Here is a 15398-nt window from a genome sequence, read left to right as displayed (position 1 = left end):
GACAACACTCACTCACTCACACACTCACTCACTAAAAAGCATACAGTTGTTTTCATCCATTCATTTTAATGAACACATGTGTGAACACCCTAATAATAAAAGAAATACAACACTCACACTTGACACTCCCTTATTTACAGTCCATGTCTTTGTCTTTGTGTGATAAAGCCGTAAAACACTACATGAAAAACACATTTTAAAGCAAACCGGTGAACTTCCTGCTGTGGTTAAACACCTTCCTCTTCCTCTTCCTCTTCACTTTTTGTTTGTAAACAGGAAACGGTTCAGTTAAAACACGTTGATATGAAATGTGCCGTCATGTGATCCTGCTGATCATGTGATCACCTTCACATCCCTGTGTGTCCTACAATGACAAAAACATTACACATTGTCCTCTTTGTCGTTTACAGAATGTTGAACATTTGCTGAGGGGTCACTTGACGAAGGCCACTCCTCATCCTCACGACCACACAGTGACGTTTCAAAAGGGCCGCCATCGCTGACTCTCTCCTGGTGGCTGCTTCCATTCTGCTTTGTCTTTATATCATCCAGGATGCTCCTCCTCCTCGTCCTCCTCCTCGCCTCCTCATCATCTCCTTTGCTGTCGGTTGCCAGGGAGGTTTGGGGTTCTCTGACTTTGCCGAAACCCGTCTGGATTGTTGACAGTGTCCTCTGAAGTCCTTCCGGCCGCTGGCAACGGTAAAGCCCGCGAAATGCAGAGCGAAACCTCTGAGACATTGCGTTGTATATCACAGGGTTGATGGCGCTGTTAGCGTAGATGCACGTCCGACAGAACAGGAGGAACCAGGCGTTCAGGTACGGCGTGGACACGAAAGAGTTGATGAGGACTAAGGTGCGGTAAGGCATCCACAGCAGAGCAAAGAGGATCACGACCACAGCTAACATCTTAGTCACCTGAAGAGAAGAAGCAAAGACACAGTTTAATAATTCTGTTTCCATCATGGTGCGGTTCAGTATGGTTCAGTTTGCTACAGTATGGTACAGTTTTGTACAGTATGGTTCAGTTTGGTACAGTGTGGTACAGTTTGGTACAGTGTGGTTCAGTTTGGTACAGTGCGGTTAAGTTTGGTACAGTATGGTGAAGTTTGGTACAGATTGGTACAGTATGGTGAAGTTTGGTACAGATTGGTACAGTATGGTTCAGTTTGGTACAGTGTGGTACAGTTTGGTACAGTCGCGGTTAAGTTTGGTACAGTATGGTTCATTGGTTTGGTACAGATTGAATTGCGTGCACAGTTTGGTTCAGTTGAGTACAGTTTTGTACAGTATGGTTCAGTTGGTACAGTGTGGTACAGTTTGGTACAGTTTTGTACAGTATGGTTCAGTTTGGTACATTACGGTACAGATTGGTACAGATTGGTACAGTACAGTTCAGTTTGGTTGGTACAGTTTTGTACAGTTTGGTACGGTTGGCATTCTGATTTTCGTACAGATTGGTACAGATTGGTACAGTACAGTTCAGTTTGGTACAGTTTTGTACAGTTTGGTACAGTTGAGGTACAGTTTTGTACAGTATGGTTCAGTTGGTACAGATTGGTACAGATTGGTAATGCGGTTCAGTTTGGTACAGTTTTGTACAATAGTTCGGTTGGTACAGTACGGTTCAGTTTGGTACAGTTTTGTACAGTATGGTTCAGTTTGGTACAGTACAGTTCAGTTTAGTACAGTATAGTTGGGTCTTGGAGAAGGAGTCCCAGATTTTTAAAAATTTTTTTTTTATTTTATATACTTTATTAATTCCCTTGGGGAAATTATTCTCTGCATTTTGACCCATCCTATAATTAGGAGCAGTGGGCTGCCACACTGAGTAGCGCCCAGGGAGCATTGGGGGTTGGGTACCTTGCTCAGGGGTACCCCAGCCCTTTTTGACCGGGTGGGGATTATGAACCGGCGACCCTCCAGTTACAAGTCAAGTTCCCTTTCCACTTGGTCACGGGCTGCATCTGGACAACAACTCCAAGCCTGTGTCTACTTCTGCTGTCACTCTAAAACTCATTTGCCAATCAGCAGACAGCCTCCTAAGCCCCGTCCACAGTCAGAATCACAAACAAAAAACGAGTGCAAACACAAAAGAGTTTTTCTGAATATTTTTCAACATTTTGAGAAACATTTTTCAACATTTTGAGAAACATTTTTCAACATTTAGAGAAACATTTTTCAACATTTAGAGAAACATTTTTCAACATTTAGAGAAACATTTTTCAACATTTTGAGAAACATTTTTCAACATTGCCCAACATTTCTCGACATTTCTGCAAACAAACATTCTGATTGTGAGAAAGCCCTAAAGGTAAAGCACCATCTACTGGTCAAAGGCAGTAGCACGGTCTGAACACGTCAGGACATGCCCAGTCACACTGACAAGCAGCAGACCAGACTGCGTGAAGCTGCATGGACTTTCTGTGCGTTTCCAACATTATGTGTGAGTTCTTGAGGAAATGTAAGTGTGTTCTGCTTACTAGTTGTGGATATTTGATCATTATTCCTGTTTGTGTTGCATGGAACATATTGTGTGAGCTTGAGTGGATAAATGGCTTGTGTCTCAGTAGCGGTTAGCTTTGCCCTTGCTTGCATCGATATTGCAACTGAGTTCATTGTGTTTGTGACTATGCTTTAGTAAAGACGTTTACATGTTCAAATATTCAGATAATACATGTCTGTTGTTATGCTATACTTATGCAGCAATTTGCAGCTGTTAAGAATCGTTTATTGATGTAAGTTCCTGAATAATATTCTGAGCATTTTGTGACACGTTATTGTTTTTCTCTGATTTCAGACCACACTTATACACACACATGCACACACACGTATACACACCTATATACACACAAACTACATACACACTACATGTTGCTGTTCAACAATCTTCATTAAAGGAAGAAAAGAAAATCTCTCTGTCCAAGTGCCTTGATTCTCTAATCGGAATCATAGTCCATTATCCACCGCCTCAACCAGCAATCCTTCATCTTGAGGCTCAGCCCTCAAACATTGGTCCTTCGAGCCGGATTGAGTGCAACCTAAGAAGAGGATAATGGACGATGCAGCATCAGGCACCTCAGAGCCCCGGAGACGTCCACAGAGAGAGCATCGCTTGCCTGCTTACCTGGAGGACTACCATGTTGGATTCCAGCCATCTGCACACTCAGATTCACCTGCTACTGTTTCCCGCTCTAGCAGCCACCACAGCAGCAACCCGAGCAGGTCATCCAACAGGAGTTCATACACCCATAGCAGATCCAGTAGGCGTACATACTACTCCTTTGGTACGTATCCCACTCAGGGTCTCTCAACTGCACAAGCTGCAATCTTGGAAGAGAGAATAAAGCAGTTGGAGCTGGAAGATATCCGCCATATGATGGAGCATGAGACTCAAGCTGACTTGGAGTGTAAACTGCTGGATGATCAGGCCAAAGAAGCACAGCGGCTTCAAGATGAGGCACTCAAAGCCAGAGAAGCACTCAATAGGCGGCTAGAGAGAGAGCAGCGCCTAACGAGGGCCGAACAGGAGCTTGAGATCGCCAAGCTTCGTTCTTCGATGCTTACCAATGCTTTGCCACCTGCACCTTCATCTGTACACTCCGACAAGTCCGACCCTTACCTGGACTTACCACCGACAGTGCAGGCAAGACAGGCAGACACGCTTCTATCTGCTTCCCAGCTCTCACGGTCAACTCGGTCACTTCCAACACCTGCTGCTGTTGCGCACCCCCTTATTTCTCCCCCACAAGTGAGGCAACACATTCTTCCAGTCCCTACAGCGCCTCCTACTGGACTACAGCCAATGCTGCAACCTGCTGCCATCCCAGCGATACCTGCTCCCCTGGCAAACCCAACAGCACAGCTCCAGGGTCCAGCACCCATGGCACTTAGGTCCGGGAGACTACAACCTGGCCCAGCGTTAGCACTCGCTCCTACGATACAACCTGTGTCACACCTTTCAGTGCCTGTCATCACCTCGACACCTCTGGCTCATACTACACCTCAGGTGGCATCATTTTTTGAGTCACAACGTCCTTGTGGCCCAGCACCGGCAACAAGTTATAACCAACCAATGTACCAACCCGCTTACAGCCAACCAGCCATGGAGCCACTCAACACTGCTCAGCATTCCAGCCAAGCTCCACCACTCTTCTCAACTCACCACGGGCAACAGACTGCTCCAGTTCTCTCTGCTCCCTACCCTGGTTACACACCACTACCCGGAGCCGAGTTACTTCTTGCATCAGCCCTTGGGATCCCTCGACCTTCCCTGCCAGTGTTCGAGAGTGGTCGGGAGAGTGACTTTGCTCTGCTCAAGCTTGCACTAGACAACGTACTGGGAAGCAACCTTCACCTTAGTGAGCAATATAAATATCAAGTGTTGATAGGACACATCAAGCTCCCAAGTGCACTGCAGCTTGCCAAGGCGTACATGCATGACCCTGCACCATATACGAGTGCATTGCAGGCTCTACAAGATAAGTACGGGCAGCCACGACAGCTGGTCCAGAGTGAGCTTGGTGCTATACTCAACGCGCCTGCTCTCAAGATGGGTGATGCCAACGCCTTCGACTCATTCGCCTTGTCTGTCCAGTCCTTGGTAGGCATGTTGAAGACCCTCGAGGGACAAAATGGATATGAGCTCCACTGCGGCTCCCACGTTGATCGTCTGCTCAGCAAGATGCCTCCCACTTTCCGCGATGGCTTTGTTGAGTATTGCCTGCGATACGGTATTCTGCAGACTGGCACCGACAGAACCTATACCATTCAGGACTTGGCTACCTGGCTCCAAACAAAGTCTCAAGCAAGGCGCATCTCCAGTAGAGCGGCAGCATTGTATCAGACTGAAGCCCCCCGACCTGCTAGGAAGGATCAGCGAACCGCTCAGCCCAGAGAGAAGCCAACGATGGTGTGCTTCACTGCAGCTGAGGAGGTAACCAGGGACGAGACATTCGGGGCAGGGCTTACGCAGGCAAAGGTCAGACCCAAGCCCAAACCTTACTGTCCATATTGTGACAGTCACGACCACTATCTCAATTCCTGCGAGGAATTCAAGAAGTTGAACACCGACCAAGTCTTGAAGTGGCTCAAGGACGGCAAACGGTGTCGGAAATGTGGACGCAATCACACCGAGGACCGGTGCACGCTTAAGCGCCCCTGTAAAACCTGTAAGGAAACGCACCTCACTGTCTTGCATGAGTCAGTCCAGGAAACAAAACGGAAAGTGTATACGGTCAGTGTACTCCCCACGAAAGTGTATCTGGACCGGCCTAACAGATCTCAAAGAGTAATGCTGAAGGTAGTCAAGGTCCTCCTCCATAACGGTGACCGAAGGATGGAGACTTATGCGGTACTCGATGACGGGTCAGAGAGGAGCATTGTCCTTCCTCAAGTGGTGCAACAGCTTAACCTCGTCTGCCATCCAGAGACGCTACCCCTGCAGACTGTGCACCAAAGCGTTAAGCAACTCAATGGCGCATCAGTCTCCCTGGAGGTATCATCACCACTGCGGCCATCCGAGAAGCACCTGATATCCCACGCCTTCACTGCAGAGGGATTGGCTCTCGCTGAACACACTTATCCAGTTGCCGTGCTACAGCAGAAATATAACCACCTCAGAGAGCTTCCTTTACCCCCGGTGAACCGTGCCCGACCTCTGCTTCTAATTGGATCTGATATGCCTCACCTGATTACTCCAGTCCAACCGGTGCATGCAGGACCTTCAGGTGGACCCGTTGCCATCTGCACTCAGCTGGGCTGGTCGCTTCAAGGGCCAGTTGATACTGTCCATCTTTCACCTGGAGTCCAACAGTGCCTGCACATCGCCACAGCCTCAGCTTCCAGCGAGCTTCTCAGGAACGTGGAGCGCCTCTGGCAAATGGACACCTTGCCCTACAGTGAGAAGGCTGCCACTCGCTCAAAGGAAGACCAACAAGCTCTCACTCTGCTCCAGACAGCCACTACTAGAGTGACCGTAGATGGTATCCCACGCTATGCCACTCCTCTTCTTCGCCGTACGACTGACATAGCTCTCCATGCTCCGGCGGAAGCAGTACTCCCCAGGCTTCGCAACACAGAACGGAAGCTCGCTAAGAACCCTACACAGGCCAAGTCTTACTGTGCTGAGATCCGGAAGCTGGAGGAAGCGGGCTACATATCAAAGGTTTCGCCAGGAGAAGCAGGACAGTCGTCAGAGTCATGGTTCATACCACACCACATGGTCCACCACAACGGAAAGGACAGAGTTGTCTTCGACTGTTCTTTTCAATACCGAGGGCAGTCACTGAACGAGCTCCTGTTGCCTGGACCAACCTTAGGGCCCTCTTTACTTGGTGTCTTGCTGAGGTTCCGTCAGCATTCGCTTGCTGTGAGCGGGGACATAAAGGCGATGTTCCATCAGGTCCGCTTGCAGCCCACTGACACACCGGTGCTGAGGTTCATCTGGAGAAACATGCAGAGGGAGGAAGAGCCAACCATCTACGAATGGCAGGTGCTGCCGTTCGGCACTACATGCAGCCCCTGTTGCGCTGTATTCGCCCTCCAGCACCATGTTCAGGACAGCTGTGGTGACAAGTCCAACTTGGTAGAGGTTGTGGAGCACTCCTTTTATGTGGACAACTGTCTACATAGCACCCGCACCACTGCCGAAGCCAAAGCTCTCATTGACGATCCACGCCAGCTACTCCTGGAAGGAGGATTTGATCTCAGGCAGTGGGCGAGTAATGTGCCAGCAGTGATCAAGCATCTTCCCTCAGAAGCCAAATCAGAGCGCTGTGAGCTTTGGCTGTCTAAGGGCAGTAACAACCTGCAAGAGTCGACCTTGGGCCTTCAGTGGAACTGTCTCACCGATTCTCTAGGCTTTAAGCTCCGTCCAGCGGACCACCTTGAGCCAACCCTAAGGAACATCTACAAAGCCCTAGCGAGTCAGTATGATCCACTGGGCTTTATCATTCCCTTCACCACCAGGGCTAAGGTCTTCATCCAGGATATTTGGAAACAAGACATCAAATGGGATGATCTGCTTGAACCCCAGTCTCTGAGAGAGCAGTGGACAGCTTGGTTGAATGAGCTTCCTGAGCTTATTCACCTCCATTTCTCACGGACTTATGCACCTCTATGTGCCGACAAGCCTACTGGATCCAGGGAGCTTCACGTCTTCTGCGACGCATCAGAGAGTGCGTATGGATCAGTGGCCTACCTACGCACGGTCGATGATCAAGGTCATGTCTACACCTCCTTCGTGCTAGCCAGATCAAGAGTGGCACCGAAGAAACGCCTGAGCATGCCCCGTCTGGAACTAAGTGCAGCGCTCACTGGCGCTCAACCTGCCAAGTTCATCCAGACGGAGCTGACCATACCCATCCAGCAGATATTCCTCTGGTCAGATTCCACTACGGTGCTCCAATGGCTGAGATCTGAGTCGTGCCGTTACAAAGTCTTTGTTGGCACGCGTATTGCGGAGATTCAAACTCTTACCGAGGTGGCCAGGTGGAGATATGTGGATTCGGCAAGAAATCCGGCCGATGACATAACGCGAGGTCTGAGGCTCTCAGATTTGGCACATCCACACCGATGGACTAGTGGTCCGGATTTCCTCCATCAGCCTCCTGACCATTGGCCAACTATGCCCACAGCAGCAGACGATGGGCCCGACTCTGTTGAACTCAGGAAGTCCACCCTCATCAGTATTACATGGGAGGCTCAGAACCCAAACCTACCTGATCCAATTCAGTTTCACACCTGGAAAGATCTAGTTCAGACTACCGTCACTTCCCTTCATGGGGCGGCTGCCTCCAGCGATTGTCAGACTGCAGACGCAGCCACCTATATCTCAGCAGAGAAGCTACTTCTGGCTCGGGCTCAGCAGGACTCTTTCCCTGGGGAGTTAAAGGCCCTCAAGGCCAGTCGACCCATTCCAGCTGACAGTCGTCTGGTTACGCTCTCACCTGAGTATGACGAAGCCACAGGATTACTTCGCGTTGGAGGTAGACTGTGGCACGCAGAGGATCTAGATGCAGATGCTATCCATCCGATTATTCTGGACCCGGCACACCAGATCACCAAACTGCTGATCCAGGACTTCGATCACAAGCTTCTTCATCCAGGGCCTGAACGGGTGCTAGCGGAGATGCGACGCCAGTACTGGGTCCTGCGTGGCCGGGAGGCGATATGGAGGCATCAGCACAGCTGCAGGGAATGCCAGCTCTGGCGCGCCAAGCCAGACATTCCCAAGATGGCCGATCTTCCGCCCTGCAGGCTGCGCATCTACAAGCCGCCATTCTACTCGACGGGAGTGGACTGTTTTGGCCCTTTTGTTGTGAAAATCGGCCGCAGGACTGAAAAGCGATGGGGGATTGTGTACAAATGCCTAACTACCAGGTGTGTCCACCTTGACCTGCTAGAGAGCCTTGACACAGATGCCTTCCTGCTATCCTTGCGCCGATTCATCGCCAGGCGTGGTACACCTTTCGAACTCCTGTGTGATAATGGTACCAACTTTGTTGGAGGTGAACGGGAGTTACGGGAGGCCTTTGATGCTATGGCGCCTGAGCTGCAAGATCAGCTAGCGAAACAGAAGATCTCCTTCCAGTTCAACCCCCCAAGTGCTCCACATTTCGGCGGGGCCTGGGAGCGGGAGGTTCGATCAGTGAAAACAGCGCTTAGGGTCATCCTCCGGGATCAGTCAGTGCCAGAGCCGGTCCTGCACAGCGTTCTTGTTGAAGTCGAGGGGATTTTAAACGCTAAACCACTCGCATATGTCTCAGCTGATGCTGCTGACCCTGACCCAATTACGCCGCATGTTTTACTTATGGGACGTCGTGATTCCTCACTGCCACAGGCCTTGTATGACTCCAGCAGTATTTTGGGGACACAACGATAGAGGCATAGTCAGGTGCTAGCAGACCACTTCTGGTCAACTTTCATCCGACGGTACCTGCCAAGCCTACAAGGAAGAGCTAAATGGCAGACAGATGGAGGCCAACTTGCCATGGACCAGGTCGTTCTGATAGTTGATCCACAACTCCCACAAGCTCTCTGGCCAGTGGGCAAAGTGGTCAAGATCTACCCTGGACCAGATGGAAACATCAGAACAGCCACTGTCAAGGTTAAGGACAAGACCTACATCCGGCCTGTCGCCCGACTCATCCAGCTACCCAAGATCAGTGACTCTGAGGATAACGCCAACTGATGGACTTTCTCTGGGAGTTCAAATGTCCTCAAGACAGACCTTTGGGGGCGGCTGTGTGAGAAAGCCCTAAAGGTAAAGCACCATCTAATGGTCAAAGGCAGTAGCACAGTCTGAACACGTCAGGACATGCCCAGTCACACTGACAAGCAGCAGACCAGACTGCGTGAAGCTGCATGGATTTTCTGTGCGTTTCCAACATTATGTGTGCGTTCTTGAGGAAATGTAAGTGTGTTCTGCTTACTAGTTGTGGATATTGATTATTATTCCTGTTTGTGTTGCATGGAACATATTGTGGGAGCTTGAGTGGATAAATGGCTTGTGTCTCAGTAGCGGTTAGCTTTGCCCTTGCTTGCATCGATATTGCAACTGAGTTTATTGTGTTTGTGAAGACGTGTACATGTTCAATTATTCACCAATAGTACATTTCTGTTGTTATGCTATTCTTAAGCAGCAATTTGCAGCTGTTAAGAATCGTTTATTGATGTAAGTTCCTGAATAATATTCTGAGCATTTTGTGACACGTTATTGTTTTTCTCTGATTTCAGACCACACATATACACACACATATACACACACGTACACACACATATACACACCTGTATACACACAAACTAAATACACACTACATGTTGCTGTTCAACAATCTTCATTAAAGGAAGACAAAGAAAATCTCTCTGTCCAAGTGCCTTGATTCTCTAATCGGAATCATAGTCCATTATCCACCGCCTCAACCAGCAATCCTTCTTCTTGAGGCTCAGCCCTCAAACAGTGCCGTTCACTCCTGGCAGGGAAGATGGTGGTTTTCGGGCTTGGGCCGACAGGGGGATACGAAAAACTGGAGACTTATATGTTCAGGGCAATTAATTAACATTTAACGACCTTTGTGACCTTTTTAAATATCTACAGTTGAGCCACCAGGCTCCTGTCTTGAGGGTATTGTGTTAAAAGACATGAACGGGAGACGGCACTTGTCTCGCATGATGAGGAATCTAGTCATGATAGAAGGAGGGCATGGAGTTTGGATATTAAGGGAGATATTGAAGAAGCTGAGTGGGCGAAAGCTTGTTTAAAAGCTCAATCTCAAACCATTAATACTGAAACTGTTGCAACACAAATGGTTGATGAGGACATACATAACCCCTGAGAAACTCAACAAGTGGACCCCTGACATTCCAGATACATGCAATGTTTGACTGAGAAAGGAACTTTAATTCATTGTGTATGGGAAAGCCCGAAATTGGTAGCTTTTTGGAAAATGGTTGCGTGTACTTTAAGTTCACTTACAGGCACTCAGGTACCCTGTGTAGATAAACTTTGTATTTTGGGATATACCCAGATTACTTTTCTATTAGTGTAAGATCAACGTTGATCAAAGTCTTTTTGCAACAGTTAGTGGCAAAAATTTGACTGATAAAAATAATAAACTTAAATATTTATTTTGTAAGATCAGGGAACCACCCTGAAAACAGGGAAAATCACTGTGACTGCACATACTGAAGGTGTGAATGTCTTGTGACCTGTGACCTGTGACCTGTCACCTGAGTGGATGAAACTGTTGACGTGTTCGACCACCAGCTCACACGACAGACCAATGGCATGTTTGAAGTTTGCTGCTGCCACATCCCAGTAAGAGTGGTCGCCATGGCTACGCTGCAGCCACAGTGACATCACAGGAAGCAGAAGCTGGATGACGGCAAAGATGGCGAAGCCTGGACCTGAGAGAGAGAGAGAGAGAGAGGTGTGTGTGTGTGTGTGGGTCTGTGTGTGTGTCTGTGTGGTGTGTGTGTGTCTGTGTGTGTGTGTCTGTGTTTGTGTGTGTGTGTGTGTGTGTGTGTGTGTGTCTCTGTGTGTGTGTGTGTGTGTGTGTCTGTGTGTGTGTGTGGGTCTGTGTGTGTGTGTGTCTGTGTGTGTGTGTTTGTGTGTGTGTCTGTGTGGTCTGTGTGTGTGTGTGTGTGTGTGTGTGTCTGTGTGTGTATTTTTGTGTGTGTGTGTGCGTCCGTGTGTGTTTGTGTGTGTGTCTGTGTGTGTGGGTCTGTGTGGGTGTGTGTGTGTCTGTGTGTGTGTGTGTGTGTGTGTGTGTGTGTCTGTGTGCGTGTGTGTCTGTGTGTGTGTGTCTCTGTGTGTGTGTGTGTGCTGTGTGTGTGTGTGTGTGTGTGTGTCTGTGTGGGTCTGTGTGTGTGTGTGTCTGTGTGTGTGTGTGTGTGTGTGTCTGTGTGTGTGTGTCTGTGTGGAATGTGTGTGTGTGTGTGTGTGTGTCTCTGTGTGTGTGTGTGTGTGTCTGTGTCTGTGTGTCTCTCTGTGTGTGTGTGTGTGCGTGCGTGTGTGTGTCTCTGTGTGTGTGTGTGTGTGTGTCAGTGTGTGTGTGTGTGCGTGTGTGTGTGGCGTGCGTGCGCTGTGTGTGTGTGTCTGTGTGCGGCTGTGTGTGTGTGTGTGCGTGCGTGTGCGTGCATGCGTGCGTGTGCGCGGGCGCGTGCGTGCGTGTGGTGTGTGTACCTGGGACACAGCTCACTTCTCTCATCAGTGTAAACAGCAGCTCCAGAGTTGGTGGTTGATGTTTTCGAGGACAGTTGGAAACTGCAGCCGTGAGCTGCTCCAACAACAGAATCCAGACCTGGATCAGACCTGGAGACACAATGCTGCGTTCAGGGACCAGAGGACACGAGTCCACACACACACACACACACACACACACACCTGTCTTTACCTGTGTCATCGTCAAACTCCTGGAGGACACAGTCCATCCCGTCCTCGCTGCTGATGGAGCGCTCCTGTGACCTCATGGGCAGACTGGCGAGCCTCGCCCCCAGGAACACGGGCTTGGACGACATCTTGTAGATCTTTGCCAGCAGCTGTCAATCAAAGCTTCATTAATAAACACATATGACGTGACTACGGCATGCGGGCGGAGCTACTACCTGTGAACACTTGCGTAGATAGTCAAGGGCGGGCAGACAGAGGTCAGTCGAGCTGTGAGCCGACGCGTGGACGCAGTCTCCGATCTCCTTATAGTCCACCTCTCCTACACAAACAAAGACATGTCGTTTACACACAAACACACACTTCCTGTTCAGTACATGTGTGCGTGTGAAAGTGACACATGAGTCATTTTGATTCTCGACCACAGCAACAACGTGAGTCCATGAACGTCTTTGCTGTTATTGTTGTTGCTCTTATCAGACATAAATAAACGTGAGTGTCGTCAAAATCCAATACTCACATAAACTGTAGGGGGCAGTGTCACAACGTTACTCCTTTCTCACAAACGATCTAAGGAACCACAAGCTTACTTCATGTTTTTATGTAAGACACTCTCGTCATGGCGACACACAGATGTTCCTGACCACAATGTTTCCACCGAGGGTTTCCACACTGTCCGGGCTGACAGGGACTGCACTAAGAGCAGTAAGCGTAAAGGAGGTGGGCTTGCTGTTTTTAGACCTCCATAACTAACATATATATGTGACCATGAAAACAAGTTAATATATGTACAGTAAGTAGACCTCCATAAGTAACATATATGTGACCGTGAAAACAAGTTAATATATGTAAGTAGACCTCCATAACTAGCCTCCATACGTAACATATATATGTGACCGTGAAAATAGTTAATATATGTAAGTATTCTCCATGTGATGAAAACAAGTTAATATGTAGTAGACCTCCATAACTAACATATATATGTGACCAGTGAAAAAAGTTAATATATGTAAGTATACCTCCATAAGTAACATATATGTGACCGTGAAAACAAGTTAATATATGTAAGTAGACCTCCATAAACTAACATATATGTGACCGCGTGAAAACAAGTTAATATATGTAAGTAGACCTCCATAACTAACATATATATGTGACCAAGTGAAACAAGTTAATATATGTAAGTAGACCTCCATAACATATATGTGACCATAATATATGTAAGTAGACTCCATAACTAAATATATGTGACCATGAAACAATTAATATATATGTAAGTAGACCTCCATAACTAACATATATGTGACCATGAAAACAAGTTAATATATGTAAGTAGACCTCCATAACCCATGAAAACAAGTTAATATATGAAGTAGACCTCCATAACTAACATATATGTGACCGTGAAAACAAGTTAATATATGTAAGTAGACCTCCATAACTAACATATATGTGACCATGAAACAAGTTAATATATGTAGACCTCCACTAACTAACATATGAAAAACAAGTTAATATATGTAAGTAGACCTCCATAACTAACATTCAAGTAATATGTAAGTAGACCTCCATAACTAACATATATGGACCATGAAAACAAGTTAATATATATGACCTCCATAACTAACATATATGTGACCATGAAAAACAAGTTAATATATGTAAGTAGACCTCCATAACTAACATATATGTGTGACCATGAAAACAAGTTAATATATGTAAGTAGACCTCCATAACTAACATATATGTGACCATGAAAACAAGTTAATATATGTAAGTAGACCTCCATAACTAACATATATATGTGACCATGAAAACAAGTTAATATATGTAAGTAGACCTCCATAACTAACATATATATGTGACCATGAAAACAAGTTAATATATGTAAGTAGACCTCCATAACTAACATATATGTGACCATGAAAACAAGTTAATATATGTAAGTAGACCTCCATAACTAACATATATGTGACCGTGAAAACAAGTTAATATATGTAAGTAGACCTCCATAACTAACATATATGTGACCATGAAAACAAGTTAATATATGTAAGTAGACCTCCATAACTATATATATGACCATGAAAACAAGTTAATATATGTAAGTAGACCTCCATAACTAACATATATGACCATGAAAACAGTTAATATATGTAAGTAGACATGACCATGAAAACAAGCTAATATATGTAAGTAGACCTCCATAACTAACATATATATGTGACCATGAAAACAAGTTAATATATGTAGACCTCCATAACTAACATATATGTGTGAAAACAAGTTAATATATGTAAGTAGACCTCCAACCATGAAAACAAGTTAATATATGTAAGTAGACCTCCATAACTAACATATATGTGACCATGAAAACAAGTTAATATATGTAAGTAGGCCTCCATAACTAACATATATGTGACCATGAAAACAAGTTAATATATGTAAGTAGACCTCCATGACCATGAAAACAAGTGTGACCGTGACCATGAAAAAGTTAATATATGTAAGTAGACTCCATAACTAACATATATATGATGAGTTGAATATATATGTAAGTAGACCTCCATAACTAACATATATATGAAAACAAGTTAATATATGTAAGTAGACCTCCATAACTAACATATATATGACCATGAAAACAAGTTAATATATGTAAGTAGACCTCCATAACTAACATATATATGTGACCATGAAAACAAGTTAATATATAAGTAGACCTCCATAACTAACATATATGTGTGACCAAAAGTTAATATATGTAAGTAGACCTCCATAACTTATGTGACCATGAAAACAAGTTAATATATGTAAGTAGACCTCCATAACTAACATATATATGTAAGTTAATATATGTAGTCCATAACTAACATATATGTGAAAAACAAGTTAATATATGTAAGTAGACCTCCTAACAACATATATGTGACCATGAAAACAAGTGTAGACCTCCATAACTAACATATATGTTTGACCATGAAAACAAGTTAATATATGTAAGTAGACCTCCATAACTAACATATATGTGACCATGAAAACAAGTTAATATATGTAAGTAGACCTCCATAACTAACATATATATGTGACCATGAAAACAAGTTAATATATGTAAGTAGACCTCCATAACTAACATATATATGATGAAAACAAGTTAATATATGTAAGTAGACCTCCATAACATATATGTGACCATGAAAACAAGTTAATATATGTAAGTAGACCTCCATAACTAACATATGTGACCATGAAAACAAGTTAATATATGTAAGTAGACCTCCATAACTAACATATATGACCATGAAAACAAGTTAATATATGTGGTAGACCCTCCATACCACATATATGTGTGAGTGAAAACAAGTTAATATATGTAGACCTCCATAACTAACATATATGTGACTGAAAACATAACTATATATATGTGACCATGAAAACAAGTTAATATATGTAAGTAGACCCCCATAACTAACATATATGTGACCATGAAAACAAGTTATAACTAACATAT

The 15398-nt window shown here is 45.6% G+C and overlaps 2 protein-coding genes and 1 long non-coding RNA gene across 4 annotated transcripts in view; 1 reads left to right on the top strand and 2 right to left on the bottom strand.

Moving 5' to 3' along the window:
* Window positions 1-64: 64 nt before the first annotated feature.
* On the bottom strand, window positions 65-984 carry LOC122764908 (thyrotropin-releasing hormone receptor-like). The gene has a single exon (XM_044018906.1). The coding sequence runs from the start codon at window positions 961-963 to the stop codon at window positions 382-384; it is 582 nt and encodes a 193-aa protein (XP_043874841.1). The 5' UTR covers window positions 964-984; the 3' UTR covers window positions 65-381.
* Window positions 985-2299: 1315 nt separating this feature from the next.
* Window positions 2300-2910, top strand: LOC122764906. The gene is made up of 2 exons (XR_006359900.1): window positions 2300-2461; window positions 2798-2910. It is a non-coding gene; the product is annotated as an uncharacterized LOC122764906 (long non-coding RNA).
* Window positions 2911-9765: 6855 nt separating this feature from the next.
* The window catches only part of arfgef3 (ARFGEF family member 3), a 33417-nt gene continuing 27784 nt past the window's right edge, over window positions 9766-15398 (bottom strand). For both annotated transcript variants that reach the window (XM_044018904.1, XM_044018905.1), the window contains exons 28-31: window positions 12106-12209; window positions 11895-12039; window positions 11684-11812; window positions 9766-10905 (exon numbers count right to left, since the gene is read on the bottom strand). In XM_044018904.1, the coding sequence (XP_043874839.1) occupies window positions 10637-10905; window positions 11684-11812; window positions 11895-12039; window positions 12106-12209 (647 nt within the window). In that variant the 3' untranslated portion in view covers window positions 9766-10636. The remainder of the gene's footprint in view (window positions 10906-11683; window positions 11813-11894; window positions 12040-12105; window positions 12210-15398) is intronic.

This window comes from Solea senegalensis, unplaced genomic scaffold (assembly GCF_019176455.1).
Source record: "Solea senegalensis isolate Sse05_10M unplaced genomic scaffold, IFAPA_SoseM_1 scf7180000017757, whole genome shotgun sequence".
In the NCBI taxonomy this organism is placed as follows: domain Eukaryota; kingdom Metazoa; phylum Chordata; class Actinopteri; order Pleuronectiformes; family Soleidae; genus Solea; species Solea senegalensis.
This window is presented reverse-complemented; position numbering and strand designations above follow the sequence as displayed.